We start from the raw sequence: 15998 nt of genomic DNA on the forward strand, positions 1-15998 counted from the left end.
CTTGGGCACATTCTCCGAGAATCCCCGATGTATGTGTCCAAGACAGGGGCGGGGGGGGGGGGGGGTAATAAGGCTATGGAATTTACAATTTGAATTAGAAGAGAAAGAAACTACTATCCTGCATATAAAATATCCATATACCGGGTAACCGTATAAAATGTCTTGAGTTCGTTGTTAAATAAAACATTCCTTCCTTCCTTTCCTTCAGTCTAAATTGAAAAAAATATGTTATATACTTTATGAATTTATAGGCTACCTGTAAATAAATATAATATATATATATATATATATATATATATATATATATATATATATATATATATTAATTCAGCTATTCCATAGATAACCTATTTTACAAATTGCATATTTAAGCAGAAGGAAGGAAATGTTTTATTTAACGACACACTCAGCACATTTTATTTACGATTATATGGCGTCAAACATATGGTTAAATACCACACAGATAAATAGAGAGGAAACCCGCTGTCGCCACTTCATGGACTACTCTTTTCTTTTATATGCACCATCCCACAGACAGCATAGTACATACCGCGGCCTTTGTTACACCAGCTGTGTAGCACTGGCTGGAATGAGAAATAGCCCAATGGGCCCACCGACGGATTGAAGCAGAAGGCAGAGTCTACATGATTGTATAGTACAGTACCCTTTAAAGACATTTTCGACCATATCTCCGTTTCCCCATACTGTCAATACTTTATTCATGTCCGATATGTACTGTTTTCCTACAGTAACCGACATTTCATTAACAGCCTTATTAAATGCGATCATATCAGAAAGCAGGTTGTTTAAGTCACAGGTCACAATCGGATTGTTTCTGTAAATTGCTCTTAAGAGAGTGTATCAGTGTAGTAGCAATGGGTGAGAATTTGAGAATGACCTCGTGGTATTTGATATACGTGTTACGTGCCACTTGCATATCGATATGTTCTGACATTAGCCAGCCTGTTTTTTTTTCTTTAATGCATTTCTCAAACCAGACACAGCCATGGCGTAGTCAAGGCTCTTCAACTCCAAATGATTATATATAGAAAGAAGTTCGTCACAAAATACCACCGATTTATGAATCTTAACTACAGCAAGCTGAAGACGTTTCCACGTAGTGTCAGCTTCCTGTTCTGATTGTAATTCTGCCACAACGTGACTCTTTAAGTTGTGTTCGGAAACAAAGTCCATCAAGTATTTCACTTCTTCCACATGAGAATGAATGATGGAAGACAATCTGTTCCATCGGTTTTTATATTCTATCAGCATAAGACCCATGTCTGCCAGGCTCTCTGTTATACTGGAGTTGACTGTGTTCAGCAGACCCCAGACTTGGATCTTCAGTGCAGTCTCGACTGTAGTGGTGTGAACCAGACTGTTGTACAAGGCGAGGCTTCGTTTGAATGAGTCAGAGAACTGGACGAGAGAGAGCGAGACCATGTAGCTGGCAGAATGACATGGAATGCGGCAGTCACACGTCCTGATTTGGTTACTTATGTAGAACAACTCTCAAAAACGTAAATATTTTAAACTTCATAACTAGACAATAAAAACAACTTTCTACTCCTCTACCCCATTACATTTTTCTTCTTTGAGTCAAATCTCATTTATTCCGCATCTTACGTTTCAAATTATTTTACTATTCACTTCCACATCCCGATCCTCGTCTCTTTACCCGCTTGCCTATTCACCTGCCATTTCCCATTAGCGTTTTATAATGAACTTAGTCTGACACTTTGGAGAGTGGTCAGTGGTTATTTCTGGCATTGTTAAAGAGTCATCTACCATACATTTCTCCTGAACGATTTCCAGTTAGTGCCTTGAGTTGAACTGCTGAGGGCGAAGATGTCATGTGGATGGGTGAAATACACAGATACATGTAATATATGTAGGTGATGAGGTAAAGGCAGGGTCGGGAAAAATGACAGAATAGACTGAAATCATATGAGAAATTGGAAAGATTTTTTTTTTAAATATAAGATAATGAGAATGATAGACAAAAAGCGAAATGTGTACGGGTTATATTTGATGAATGTGTTTGTGTTCTGTTGTTTACAATTAATTTTTTGTTTTAATTTGTATGCAAGGCTTTATACAAATAAAATACATCGATATTTCAAACATTTAGTCAAAAAAAAACTAGCGGTTAAGTTTGCAGATTGTGAAATATTATGCAGTCATTGCAATAGGTTCAAATGCAGCCAATTGACTCTTTGTGTTTTTAAATAATTAATGTTATCATCATCATCATCATTATCATTATCATTATCATTATCATTATCATCATTATTATTATTATTATTATTAGCAGCAGCAGCAGCAGCAGCAGCAGTAGCAGTGGTAGTAGTATACTGAATTTTTACACTACATTTCTAAAATATTTACAAATATTTCTGCAATCCCATGGTTAACGCTACAAAGGAGATGATTCTGTCAGTTATATATAATTGTTTAGAAGTCATACCATGTTAACTACTGACACTTGGATATCTATTATATAAATGCATCTCCAAACAAATCGAGTTACCTTCATTTGGTCTCACGCATTGCAGGTCTTCAAGTAAGGTGCAGTACGCCGTGCCCTTTCCTATAAATCAATCAAAGTATAGAAATATGCTGACGGAATGCAATTCGAAGTAATGTAATTGTTTAAATAAGTCTCGAAGAATATGAAAGTTTCAGCTTAGTTACGGTCAAAGTGAATACACCTCATGTTGTGTTATTGATGCAGTAATATGATACATATTTTAACAAAACATTGTTACATAGATATGATCTATGTTTAATAATAATAATAGCAATTAATACGTGTGTATATAAACGAAGCTTTGAAAGTTATGGGTATTTTTACTGCCATATATATTTATAAATCAAGCTTTCCAGGTTATGTCTACTTTTATTTGGATTGTATGGGATTAACAGCGAGATGATTTACGATAGGCAATGTTAAAAGGAATTTGATGTAGATATACAAAGTGCAACGAAGAAAGAAAAATCGCCGAAGAAGGGAAGTAATACAATTGGCATACGAATCAGAAACCCATGGTTTGTCCGTAATAGAAATATAAACTTGATTTATTAACCATCGACTATGCTATTACAAACATTTGGTAATTCTGACACATAGTCTTCTAGAGGAAACCTTCTTCATATTTTCATTAGTAGCAAAGGATTTTTTATATTCACCATCCAACAGACAGGATAGTACATACCACTGATTTTAATATACCAGTATGTAACAATAGAAAGGTTTTAATTTTGAATTTGGACTAACCAGTTCAAGCCGTTTGAAGACATATATGTGGATAAATGTAAAACCAGGCATCCGTTATATTACCAGGCATATATACGCTGAAACAGCCACACTTCCTCTTGATGAATGACGTCAGACAGTTGAGCTGACACTTCTGGTAGGTGTAGGGGACGTCTGGTGGGTAGTTGTCCAGTTCTGCAGTTCCACATGAGCCATGAGGGTGGGGTAGTTTTATGACCTAAAAACAACATCATTTTAACAGGCATACAAAAAGTACAAGTTAAAAGGATAACATTTAATTATTAACAATTAACCATGTGTCTGCCCGTATGCATGTTGTTCTGCCTGCCATGTCTGCTTTAGATTTGTCTCATGTCAAAGTTGGACTTCCCTATATTGATTTTGAATATGACATTAACCATTATGTCTTTTCAATTTGGCAAGTGTGATTGTGAAAAGCTTCATTCCGTTAACCCAGACCTGGGAGAATACCAGTCTTCTCATAGGCGGTAGAGGAAGAATGAAATAGTCTTATGTTGTACTCGTATCAGTCATACATATTTCATACATTTACTTATTTTGATAAAGGATCTTCCACCTCAATGAAAGCACTGTCAGTGTACTCTGACTGTGGTGGAGTACAATCATTTTGATTCCATCCTAAACTTTTTCCGAGATACCGAATTTTATTCTAAAATTAATTTTACTTAGCTTTACACTATTTACATTTAAGTCTTGAATTTTATATTGAAGTTGATCATCCATTCATTTATATATTTACCACTGTTTGACACCCAATATCCGATGGTGTTTTTTGTGTGCTGGGGTGTCGTAAAACATGCATTCATTCCATGTTTGTTTTTCTGTCTGTGTGGGTCTCTGCCTGTTTGACCCCCCCCCCGTCTCTCCCCCCCTCTCCCCCTCTCTCTCTCTCTCTCTCTCTCTCTCTCTCTCTCTCTCTCTCTCTCTCTCTCTCTCTCTCTCTCTCTCTCTCTCTCTCTCTCCATATATTTTTATACAATACCATAAATCAAACATACCTCAATTGCTCAATGACTAGCCATTCCTACTAAGTGCGGATCCACAAGCGTTCGTTAAAACAAGGCGGCGGGATGTAGCCCAGTGGTAAAGAGCTCGCTCGGTTTGGGCCCATTGAGCTATTTTCCGTTCCAGCCAGTGCACCACGACTACAGGGTTTTGCCAGAGGGTAAAACGGGTATGGCGCCATACCCAAATTTTTTTTTTTAAGTTAACCTGTTGACAAAATTAATTACTCTTATCATTACTATATGATTTTCTTAACCATAACCCTAAGCTTAAACCATTTTCTTTCTGGGGGAGGTTGCATTCAATTCCATTGCGCCTTACGCAAAAATGTCTTTCTGGCAGAAACACTAGATTGGTCTATCAAAGGCCGTGGTATGTGTTATCCTGTCTGTGGGATGGTGCATATAAAAGATCTCTTGCTGCTAATCGAAAAGAGTAGCCCATAAAGTGGCGACAGCAGGTTTCCTCTGTTAATATATGTGTGGTCCTTAACCATATATATGTCCGTCGCCATATAACCTTAAATAAATCTGTTGAGTCCGTCGTTAAATAATACATTTCCTTCCTTCATTAAAACAAATTAAAAACTGCAGTATAGTATTTAATTGTTTATTTTTACAGCTACAGGAAAGGCACATCATTGAGCACAAAACAGCTTGATGAAGGAAACAGCGTGCAGACAACAGTATTTATTATGTACCTCACTTTTTTGAAGACCAACAGAAATAGAATGACCAACTTTCACCCCAATCCCCTGTTCCTTTGCTAAAGCCTCGGTTTCGCTGTGGGCAGTGATAACGACAAGTGCCCCGGCTGAAGTCTGATCACCCCGCATGTAGTCATACTGCTCTACAAACAGCATCAGGTCCAATCCGCCATCTTTGCCTGAAACAACAATTCTGTGTAACGCCAGTATCACATCTACGCACTTCGATGGTTGCTAAGTGTGTAGCTCATAACGTAGCCACTAACGTGGGACCTAAACATACTGTATATATACTGTATAGTGATAGTCGTGGTCTGAACATGTCTGGTGATTAGTACACTTAAGAGAAAAAGAAAGGGAAAATATTATTTGTTTAATAACATCTCAACACATTTTAAATGACGGCTATTTGGTGTTTGACAGATAGGTAAAGAAACAAAAAGCGGGAAAGAGGTGGAGAGAGGAGGGAAGGAAGGAGACCAAGAAAGAGAGTATGCTGCCATCATATAAGCTGTTCATACGGGGAAAATCAGCAAAGGATATTTTATAGGCACTTTACAATAGACATACCAAGATTATTAATACTTAAAGAAACTAGAGTAGTGATTGCTTAGTATCATTTCATCTTTACTTGTACTGAACATGTAACAAACTCCCATGTTGGTGAAAACCTCCGTGAAATTATCCGGACCACAATGTCGTCCTTTCCATATACATCTAAATACAATATCCAGCAGGCAGCATATGCGAAATATTCAATGATGAAAATGTGGGTACTTCGTTCCTGTAGAACATATACTATCTCGTTTTTATTAAATAACGTATACTGTCAGCATCTTATTATAGTTCTTTAGTAAAAAGGCATCCAAATACTGTCATAGTGATGTAATGTTGGTACATAAAACAGTACACAAACCAATCAGTGTTAAAATTCACCTGGGATAAAACCATAAATATAAGTAATTATATAAGTAAGTATATATAATCTAACTCCAGGTATGTGAATCAAGTGAATCTGAATTACAAGTATTTACCTCTCTCTCTCTCTCTCTCTCTCTCTCTCTCTCTCTCTCTCTCTCTCTCTCTCTCTCATTCAATCTAAACATAAAAATTATTTCATCACACACACACACACACACACACACACACACACACACACACACACACACACACACACACAAACACACACAAACACAAACACAAACACATACATATACACCTGTGTTCTTTTGATGAGCCACTCGTCTGTAGAACTCCTCGACGTTCTTATCTGATAGAAGTTCTAGATATTTCTCACTGACGTTCTGTCTCGCAGTGTTGTCTTGTACGACCTGCAGGTACCGGTCTGTTGTTTCGTACAGCGAGGCAGACGTCCGCGGTCCGATCGTCTCGTTGTACACTTTACTAGATCTGGAAATCAGACGGTTAAATACACGAACACACAAAAAGAGACGCTCCACCCTCACCCTCCCCTCCCCACACACAGACACCTTAAAACAAAAACTACCATACACAGGTACACACATACAGGTACACACATACACGTACACACACTTTTTAAAAAACACATATTTACATAAACCCAGTGAACTAACACAGTAATAGAAAGTCATCAGTATTCTACCATCTCCAGTCAAATATATATTGACAACTGTATGTACAACTTCTGGAAGAAACAATAACGTGTGGAACAAGTACTACTAACGATAATAATTTTTAGTGTCTGGGGAAAACAGACAATCTACTTATCTCTTACAACCTGTAACCCTGTGTGCCAGCCCACCAATTCACCTTCTTGGGTTTAAATTCTTGGGTTCAAATTCGTAGACACTCTACTTTACCTAAACATGTTTTGGTTGCATATCGTGACTTTCGGAAACATGATTTTGTCCTTGAATTTCATTTCTGTTGTGATGGCAGAAGGTCGAGACAGGAAATATACGACGCGGCCCTGGATGTTCCAGATAATCCATACAGGCGCAAAGACAATAACAAGAAGCCAAATGAGCATGTTGGAAAAGAGAGGCACAAAGCAACTAAAAAAGGCAGACAAATTCAATATAAAGCGAAAGGTACATTCTTTACAAACAGGCTAACTTAAATAGAAAAGTAACAAAGAAATCTAAAAAAAAATAACTCTCATCAAAATGCTTAGGATGTGTGTGTGTGTGTGTGTGTGTGTGTGTGTGTGTGTGTGTGTGTGTGTGTCAAGTGAAATCTATTTCAAAGTCAACCAAACTAACGCACGCACCTTTATCATATTTGTGAATCTTAGGCATGTACTAATATATTGGCTAATTTATAGAAAAACAAAAACAAAACATACTACTTTTTAATCAGAACATGTAAAATTGGTACAAACCAGGGCTCATATTTTCGAAGCTATCTTAGCGCTACGAAATCGTAAAACCATCGTAGAGTGTGACGTCACTACATCACACGCCATAGTGACGTCATAACTTACGATGATTTTACGATTTTGTAGGCTAAGATTGCTTCGAAAATATGGGTCCTGGTTTACGTTTAAAGTGGTGCATAATACAAAACGTAATGTTGAGAGGAATTGTTCAGCATCTACACGTTGGTTGATTTCATCCATCATCTTCTACGACAGTTTTTTTTTATGTCAAGATGAAATATGCTTCCATACCTTTCTGACAAATGTTTTACCATTTCGAGACATCCATTTCACGTTTTGCCATAAACTTGTCCACACGACCACCTGTTGAAAGTCACAATCATACTGAACCGTCCATAGGGGTGTAGCCATGGAACGTAGAACGAAAATATCAAAATGTTGGAACGAAAACTCTAATAAAGAAGTGCATTTTATCCTCGAATAAAGAAAATCATTATCTCTATGTACAGTACATGATGAGCAGCTTGTCAGTGGTATAACATATGTTTGCATTACATTTTGTATCATGTACCATTAAAACAATGAATCAAAATGAAATTTCTTCCATTAATATATAACATAATGAACTAGTTTTGTGCACAGTGTCTGTGTTGCATTTGTTACTGCTATTTATCTTCAAAAAGTGGGACTTAAATAATCCTCAATATGTTAAATGTAGGGGTGCGACACAAAGAGGTAGATAGGTAGGTAGGTAGACAGGTAGGTAGGTAGACAGGTAGATGGGCATGTAGGCCGGTGGGATGGGCGCATTTTGGGTGGTGGATGAATAGGTGGATGTGTGGATAGATGGATGTATGGACTAAATGGTTGTTGTTGTTATTATTGTTGTTGTTGTTTTGTTGTTCATAGTAATATGATTATCATTGCACTTTATTAGTCGTTCACAATTTCATAATCTATGAACACAACACAAAATAGATTACAGAAAGACTTACCTCCGAAGTATAGACCCCTCTGACCTCAATACATACTTAAAGCCTGAAATTCCAATATTGTTAGCAACATATTCCGTTCTTCGCATGGTTAGTTGGATGTACATGTATATACACTTCAACAGCAAAGAAAAGGCCTAGGGCGTGTGTATGTTTTGTTTTGTGATTGATTCTTTATATCTTTGTTAAATGACACCACCAGAAAAGAAAAAAAGTAAAATTAAACAAAAGATATTTTTATTATTAATTTAGTATCAAATAGCATACAAATATGGAAGTAATTGATGTCTAAACATTTATTGTGTACTATTTCACAGTTTTGTAACCAATTAAAAGAAATTTGAGTGAGCACTTGTGTAATTCAAATATAAATAAATATGAACAGTATGTTTATTGTGCAACTGCCTTCACATCGCTGTTTAAATTGTCTTGGTTTTTTTTATTTATTTGTTACTGTATTTATTTCAGATATGTCAGAAACTGATATTCTGTTCGCGTTATAACTGGATTTCTTTTCAGGTAATATGTTGACAGACAGAAATCTGGTATAAGAACTCGTAATATGAAGTGAGTCAGTTGGATTCAGCAGACCTGGCATTTTATCCATGACAAATAGCTGGGATGTGTGTTCAGGATAACCTGGCTATCGAGTTAACAACTTCATTAGATTGGGAAGTAATTTAGATCTATATAATTATTATGGGTCTGACAAACGCATGCGCTGCGTCGAACGATGTATTGTAGCATCCTCTGTTGTAACTATAAACAAGGTCATCCCAGCTATCAAAAGTCCTTGTCTTGGATTCAGAGTTACTGCCCCTTCCATTGAGCATTTGAGCACCATATAATTTTGTCTTCACTATTACTGACCTTCATTCTGAGGACTAACAGCCATAACTGCTTTTGTCCAGTCTTTTCTAAATTTCTCGCGGTTTAAGGGAAACTATCACTGTCACTCCCCATCACTCCCCTGAGACTAGCTCAATGAGAATACTTTTAGCTCTCATTAGCATGTGAATCTATATGATATCAATATGGTAATATCTTAAATGGCTTTCAATAATCTAAGTTAGGGTAGCAATCTATCACTCCCCTTCCATTCTATATTTCATGCTGATCGTAGTTCACTATTTTGCTTTATTATTATTATTATTATTATTATTATTATTATTTTGTTTGTGTTTTTATATATGTTTTTGTTTTTGTTTATAATTTTTTGGAGGGGGACATACTTATAAAAGGAGTGTTTGATTAAAACTCTAAGATGATGAAAATATTTAGCAAATTATTTCTTAAAAATAAATTATTTTGCCACTTTTTATCATTATTCACAAATGGTAAATTTAGCGAACGCCAGCACCAACGCGAGCCAAGAATGATCATTCCCAGTCTGGAGCTCCACGCGGTAAGACGTGTTTGTTTCGCGTGTGCACACTGCACGTGCTTTCGTGTGCTCGACTTGGGGGTCCTTCATTTCGTTGTTTTTGTCAGCGAAATGAAGTTTTGTACTGGGATGTATGCGGCCATTGGAACTGATTGAACGCTGGAACGCTTCTCGTTTCGACAGCCTGCACCACCAGGTTGGATTCTTTTTTAGCGAGATTCCTTGCCTCCACGTCATTTCTCCGTCTGACTGTCGACTTGGTATTTTCGTGACTCGTATGACGACCATTCTACAGAACGCCACGGTTGTTCGCGTTTAGTCTCTACATGTCCGAGCCTGTCCTAGCAGCACTGGAAGATTGACCGCCCCACTCTAAGAAGAAATAGGAAGCGGGGTCGGCCCCTACTAGTCTCTTTCTAGACTTTACCTTGCTTTATAGTGATACCATCTCGTATCCTCCGGAGTCGGGGCCCGTCCGCACCACTATACCAAATCATGACGACTGGACTATACCCTAGTCTGATACTCTCTCTCGTTCAGACGGATCCGGCTTCTCAAGATCTGTATTTCAGCACAGCACTACACCTTCAACGTCTATCAATCTAGGGGTTTTCTTGACGGGATGCAACCCATCTCGTTCCTTTAAGCTGTGCACCCAAACGGCCTTAACGAGGCCATTCGCGTGGACATATCGATCGGACTTTAAACTTTTAGATCTGCGTTCAAAATTTTGTGTCGAAATTACTTCTTTTTTTAAAAATATTATTAAATAGTCCGATCCTCTCTTCTTTCTCTTATCTAATTTTGGACTGTCCTAAAATGCTCCAAATTACATAAATATTCGGCCGAGCAGTCAATTATTTTTATTTTTGGCTTGTAACCTTTTTATTTTTTAAATTTATTCTATTAACTTTTTTACTAATTGCTATTTTCACAATTCGGCCCATTTTCAACCCCCCTCCCTTCCCAAACAATACCCCACGACTGATAGTGTATTAAATGCCGTTGTATGTGCGAACCTGCCTTTGGGAAAGTGCAGATAACACATTTCTTGCTGCTAATGGAAAGATGTAGAGGGTTTTCTCTTAGATTATATGTCAGAATTATCAAATGTTTTACAACAAATAGCTGATGATTAATAAATCAATGTGTTAACGTGTTTTGCCATATAAACCAAAGCGATTTATAAATCAGTGAGCTAGATTTTAGAGCGCTTATTTGGTGTGTGATAGATCGCAGGATCGTTAGCCCTCGATGGTTTTTCCCGTTCCAGCCAGTGTCCCACAATGTTATATAAAAAAACATGGAGTATATAGTGTCATCTCTATTATAGCTTCAGCATAGGCATACGGGCTCCCGTTTTAGTAGTGGAGCAGGCTGGCTTTTGCACGAATTAAACGAAAATGCCCAAATCTGGATAACAACATTTATTCACATTAGCATAACTACCAAACAGATATATAGGGTTGCAAACGAATCGCTACGCATTTTTACATGGATTACAACTAATTTGGAGGGTAGAATGATGGAAATACATGGTAAAAAGGTCTCAGGTTAGCACATTTTGCCTGAATATCTGTATACTTTTTCCCGAATTTGAGATTTTGCTCCAGCACTAGGCTGGCAGTTGCCCCCACCCCATGTCTCGTACCCGCAGGATTATCCCAGCTATCAAACAGGCACATCAGAGAGATGAACATGGCATATCGACATTACGACGAAGAGACATGAACATTTGGTTACCAAACTGACACCGTTTTAGCACCTCCAGGAATATATTATCTAAGGTCCGGTTTTCGTTTCTTCCGTAACTAGTCTCTCCTATATTTGTTTTAAACTTACTGTTCACACTTGTCATCCTTTGAAATGACACATTCTCACTGCTGCCACTGTCAGTATGCGTCGTGAGATGTCCAAAGGACCTCGGTACGAGTCCTTTGGGGCATTCAGAATCAAATGCCTCTTGAGTTCACACTATACTATACTAAGCGTCGAAGATTTCTTATGTTCTACAATTGTCTTACTTTTGTCTGACTTCACTTCTTTTACACCACAGTTTGTTTTATCTTTTCTCCCTAACAACAAACTCCTTTAAATTCTTCTTACATGAAGCTGTCCCACTTCTCGAGAAATCAGACACATCGGTACCAGTATGATTAAATGCTTCTTTTGTATAATCTACTGTGACGAGACGGTGTCTAGACACAGGTCCGTGGTACTCAAACGTTGGCGAGACAGGCTAAATGTCTCACCAGCACACTTCTTATCAGGCATCTTTAAATCTGCAACAGAGACGTCGTATTTAAACACGATGAATGTAACAAATGTAATGTTAACAACACCACTAGAGCACATTGATTAATTAATCATCAGCTATTTGATGTAATACATTTGGTAATTCTGTCATATAGTAATCAAAGGAAACCCACAACATTTTTCCATTAGCAACAAGGGATCTTTTTACATGCACCACCCCACAGCACATACCACGGTCTTTGATATAGCAATTGTGGTGAATTGGCTGAAACGAGAAATATCCCAATGGAGCCACCGACAGGGATCGACCCTAGACTGACAGAACATCAGCCACTGGGCTACATTCCGCCACCCACCCCCACGCCCACCACCCCCACCCCCAATGTAATGAGACGCCAGGTTTAAACAAGTTTAATGGAACAAATGTAATGAGACGTCAGGTATAAACAAGTTGAATGTAGCAAATATAACGAGGTGTGAGCGTTAAAGACATTGAACTTAACTAATAGAATGAGGCATCAGGTTTAAATAAGTTGAATGCAGATAATAGAATGAGGCGTCACGTTTAAACAAGTTGAATGTAACTAATATAATGTGACATCAAGTTTAAACAAGTTGAATGTAACTAATAGAATACGCCGTGAGGTTTCAACAAGTTGACTGCAGCTAACAGAATGTTTAAACAAACTGACTGCAGCTCATAGAATGTTTAAACAAGTTGACTGCAGCTAATAGAATGTTTAAACAAGTTGAATGTAACTAATAGAATAAGCCGTGAGGTTTAAACAAGTTGACTGCAGCTAATAGAATGTTTAAACAAATTGAATGTATTATATAGACAATGAGGTGTCAGATTTAAACAAGTTGAAAGAAAGAAAGAAATGTTTTATTTAACGACGCACTCAACACATTTTATTTACGGTTATATGGCGTCAGACATATGGTTAAGGACCACACAGATTTTGAGAGGAAACCTGCTGTCGCCACTACATGGGTTACTCTTTCCTATTAGCAGCAAGGGATCTTTTATTTGCGCTTCCCACAGGCAGGATAGCACAAACCATGGCCTTTGTTCAACCAGTTATGGATCACTGGTCGGTGCAAGTGGTTTACACCTACACACCGAGCCTTGTGGAGCACTCACTCAGGGTTTGGAGTCGGTATCTGGATTAAAAATCCCATGCCTCGACTGGGATCCGAACCCAGTACCTACCAGCCTGTAGTCCGATGGCATAACCACTACGCTACCGAGGCCAGTTAAACAAGTTGAATGTAACAAATATTGACATAGATAGAATGAAACAGGTTTAAACAACTTGAATGAATGAATGAATGAATGAATGAATGTTTAACGACACCCCAGCACGAAAAATACATCGGCTATTGGGTGTCAAACTATGGTAATGCAAATAAATAAAGTGATGATCAACATCAATATAAAAATTCAAGACAAACAAAAACAGTGTAAAGAACTGTGCAAAAACACAAATATCACAGAATTTTACGGATACTGAATTTTACTCAAAACTTCAATTTTGTGCTGTATTGGCCATTCTCAAAGGGAATATTACACCCCTGCACCACGGTGAGGTTACAGCACACGCAGGGGAAAACAACTTGAATGCAATAAACATTCATGGGGTGCCAGGTATAAACAAGCTGAACATAATTAACTGAATGAGGCATCAGGGTTAAACAAGCTGAATGTAACACACAGACAGAATGAGGCGTCAGCTTTAAACAGCAATTCCTGGTTATTGTTATCCTCACTCTCTTATCTCAGTTTAAACTGTACATCATCGGCAACATATGAATGATCAATGATTATACATGTAATACATTACGTAAGTACTAGCATTTAGTAATTTAGTTGACAACTTCGTTGGTTTTTTTAGTCTTTCCGTTTTTCCTTATTAATATGTTCTGCTGCACAATACAGGGCCTTAACCTCCGGGGGGCAGGGGGGGGGGGGGGCAGTTCCCCCCTTGAGAATCTCACCTTTTTTTTTACTCCAGAAAATAGCATACACATCTCAGGGTTTAATTTGTATAGTGTTTCATTTGTTTACAAAAAGTAGTGCCCCCCCCCCCCCAGGAGTTTGATCAGGGTACGGCCCTGCAATATCATTCTTCTCGTAGTTAGAAAACAGTGATATAGCCTTCATTTAGAATAATAATGTAAGGGTCGTTTACCTGATAAGTACAGCATGACAAGCTACCGTGACTCGATCCACTGTAAACTTATAATCATCTCTGCTTTAATATATACATGTACAAATATTCTCTGAAACATACAGCGATGTTACATCTAGAAACAACGCTTATATGTATTTGCTAAATATTGCCAGATAGCAACACTAGATAATTATACTATTAAAATATTCCATTTGTCTTATACCTAATAATTGGTTCTTTCGGGCTCTGAACAGAATGGCTAATATGTCGAATATTTCAACAAGCGTCAAGATACTGCCACCAAGACACAATCCAATACTGCCTCCAATATCACCTGATAAACAAAGAAATATCATCAAACATACAGCAACATATCATGGTACACCAACATTTATAGTGGTGTACTACTTGCACAAAGACACAAGCCAATACAGTCTGCACTATCACCTAATAAACAGCAAAACAATATCAGACATGCAACAGATCATGGTATAAAATCAAATATTGTTAGAATATTCCTACAAAGATACTAACCGATACCGTCTTTAATGCTAGGTTCAGATCATCAACTGCCACTACGAAGTTGGCCAACTCGACGGTTACGTTATATTTTCCCCATTCTCAACTTACGACGGCGAGACGTAGCCCAGTGCTAAAGCGCTCGCTTGATGCGCGGTCGGTTTGGGATCGATCCCCGTCAGTGGGCCCATTGGGTTATTTCTCTCTCTAGCCAGTGCACCACGACTGGTACATCAAAGGCCGTGGTATGTGTTATCCTGTCTATGGGGTGGTGCATATAAAAGATCCCTTGCTGCTAATCGAAACGAGTAGCCCATGAAGTGGCGACAGCGGGTTTCCTCTCTCAATATCTGTGTGGTCCTTAACCATATGTCCAACGCCATATAACCGTAAATAAAATGTGTTGAGTGCGTCGTTAAATAAAACATTTCTTTCCTTCTTAACGTATGATGGGTGTGCTGAGATTAACAACTAATCAGTCGTAGGAGTTGCATACTACGAGCATCGAGTTGTAAGATCATTCAGATTAGCAACTGGACAGTCGTAGAAGTCGTGAGATCGGTGAGTTGGCCAACTTCATCATGATAGTTGGTAGTCTGAATTTAGCATAATATATTATGATAAATAACAACACAACATTAGACACGCAAACAAAAATGTATTGTATAGAATCAGATAGTGTTAAAATAATTAAAACTAAATCACTATTGGGGTCTACTCACACACAAGTCCTTCAGCAGAATACGCCGGCGATTTCGTCGATTCTTGCACCCCAAGATCTTTAAAGTGGATTTCCAACTTCAAAATATTATCACTGAAATTAACAAATAGCTACAGAGAGACAGACAGACAGAAATAGTGATAATTATTGTCGAGGAGGACCTGCGTTTTCCAAGGAACAACTCTAGACGCTAGCAAATACGATGTTGACAAAAACATTTATTACAATAGATTTATATAAATGATGAACTCTTCTCAAATCGGGAAAATATTGTATGAAACACTACATTATGGCAAAAATACAAGTTATCTGCTTTTTTTCGTGTGATTTGTGAAAAATTCTTGAGCAAAACAATAATGAACAAAGTTACGGGAATGTAGCAGAGCGCTAACTCTAGATGTGTGACGTCACAGGACTGATCGCCCTCAATGGTCTCCGGATTTGTTTGTCCCGATCAGTGTCACGGTGTTATATCAAATGTTGTGATATGCACTGTACTGTGTATGAAAAGGGGCATAGAAACGATCCCTTGCTGCTTATCGGTAGGAGTAACATTGTGTGATAGCAGCAGGTATTCCTTTTAC

The 15998-nt window shown here is 37.9% G+C and overlaps 1 protein-coding gene across 1 annotated transcript; it reads right to left on the reverse strand.

Annotated features, from left to right (window-relative positions):
- Positions 1–954: 954 nt before the first annotated feature.
- On the reverse strand, positions 955–9255 carry LOC121374725 (acid-sensing ion channel 1-like). Its single transcript, XM_041501833.1, has 8 exons — positions 9231–9255; positions 7680–7731; positions 6851–7045; positions 6229–6419; positions 5004–5188; positions 3341–3494; positions 2531–2590; positions 955–1511 (listed from the first exon to the last, which is right to left on the reverse strand). Exons 1-8 carry the CDS (start codon positions 9253–9255, stop codon positions 955–957), a joined length of 1419 nt encoding a protein of 472 aa, XP_041357767.1.
- Between the last annotated feature and the right edge of the window lie 6743 nt (positions 9256–15998).

The sequence above is a fragment of the Gigantopelta aegis genome, chromosome 6 (genome assembly GCF_016097555.1).
Source record: "Gigantopelta aegis isolate Gae_Host chromosome 6, Gae_host_genome, whole genome shotgun sequence".
Classification (NCBI taxonomy): domain Eukaryota; kingdom Metazoa; phylum Mollusca; class Gastropoda; order Neomphalida; family Peltospiridae; genus Gigantopelta; species Gigantopelta aegis.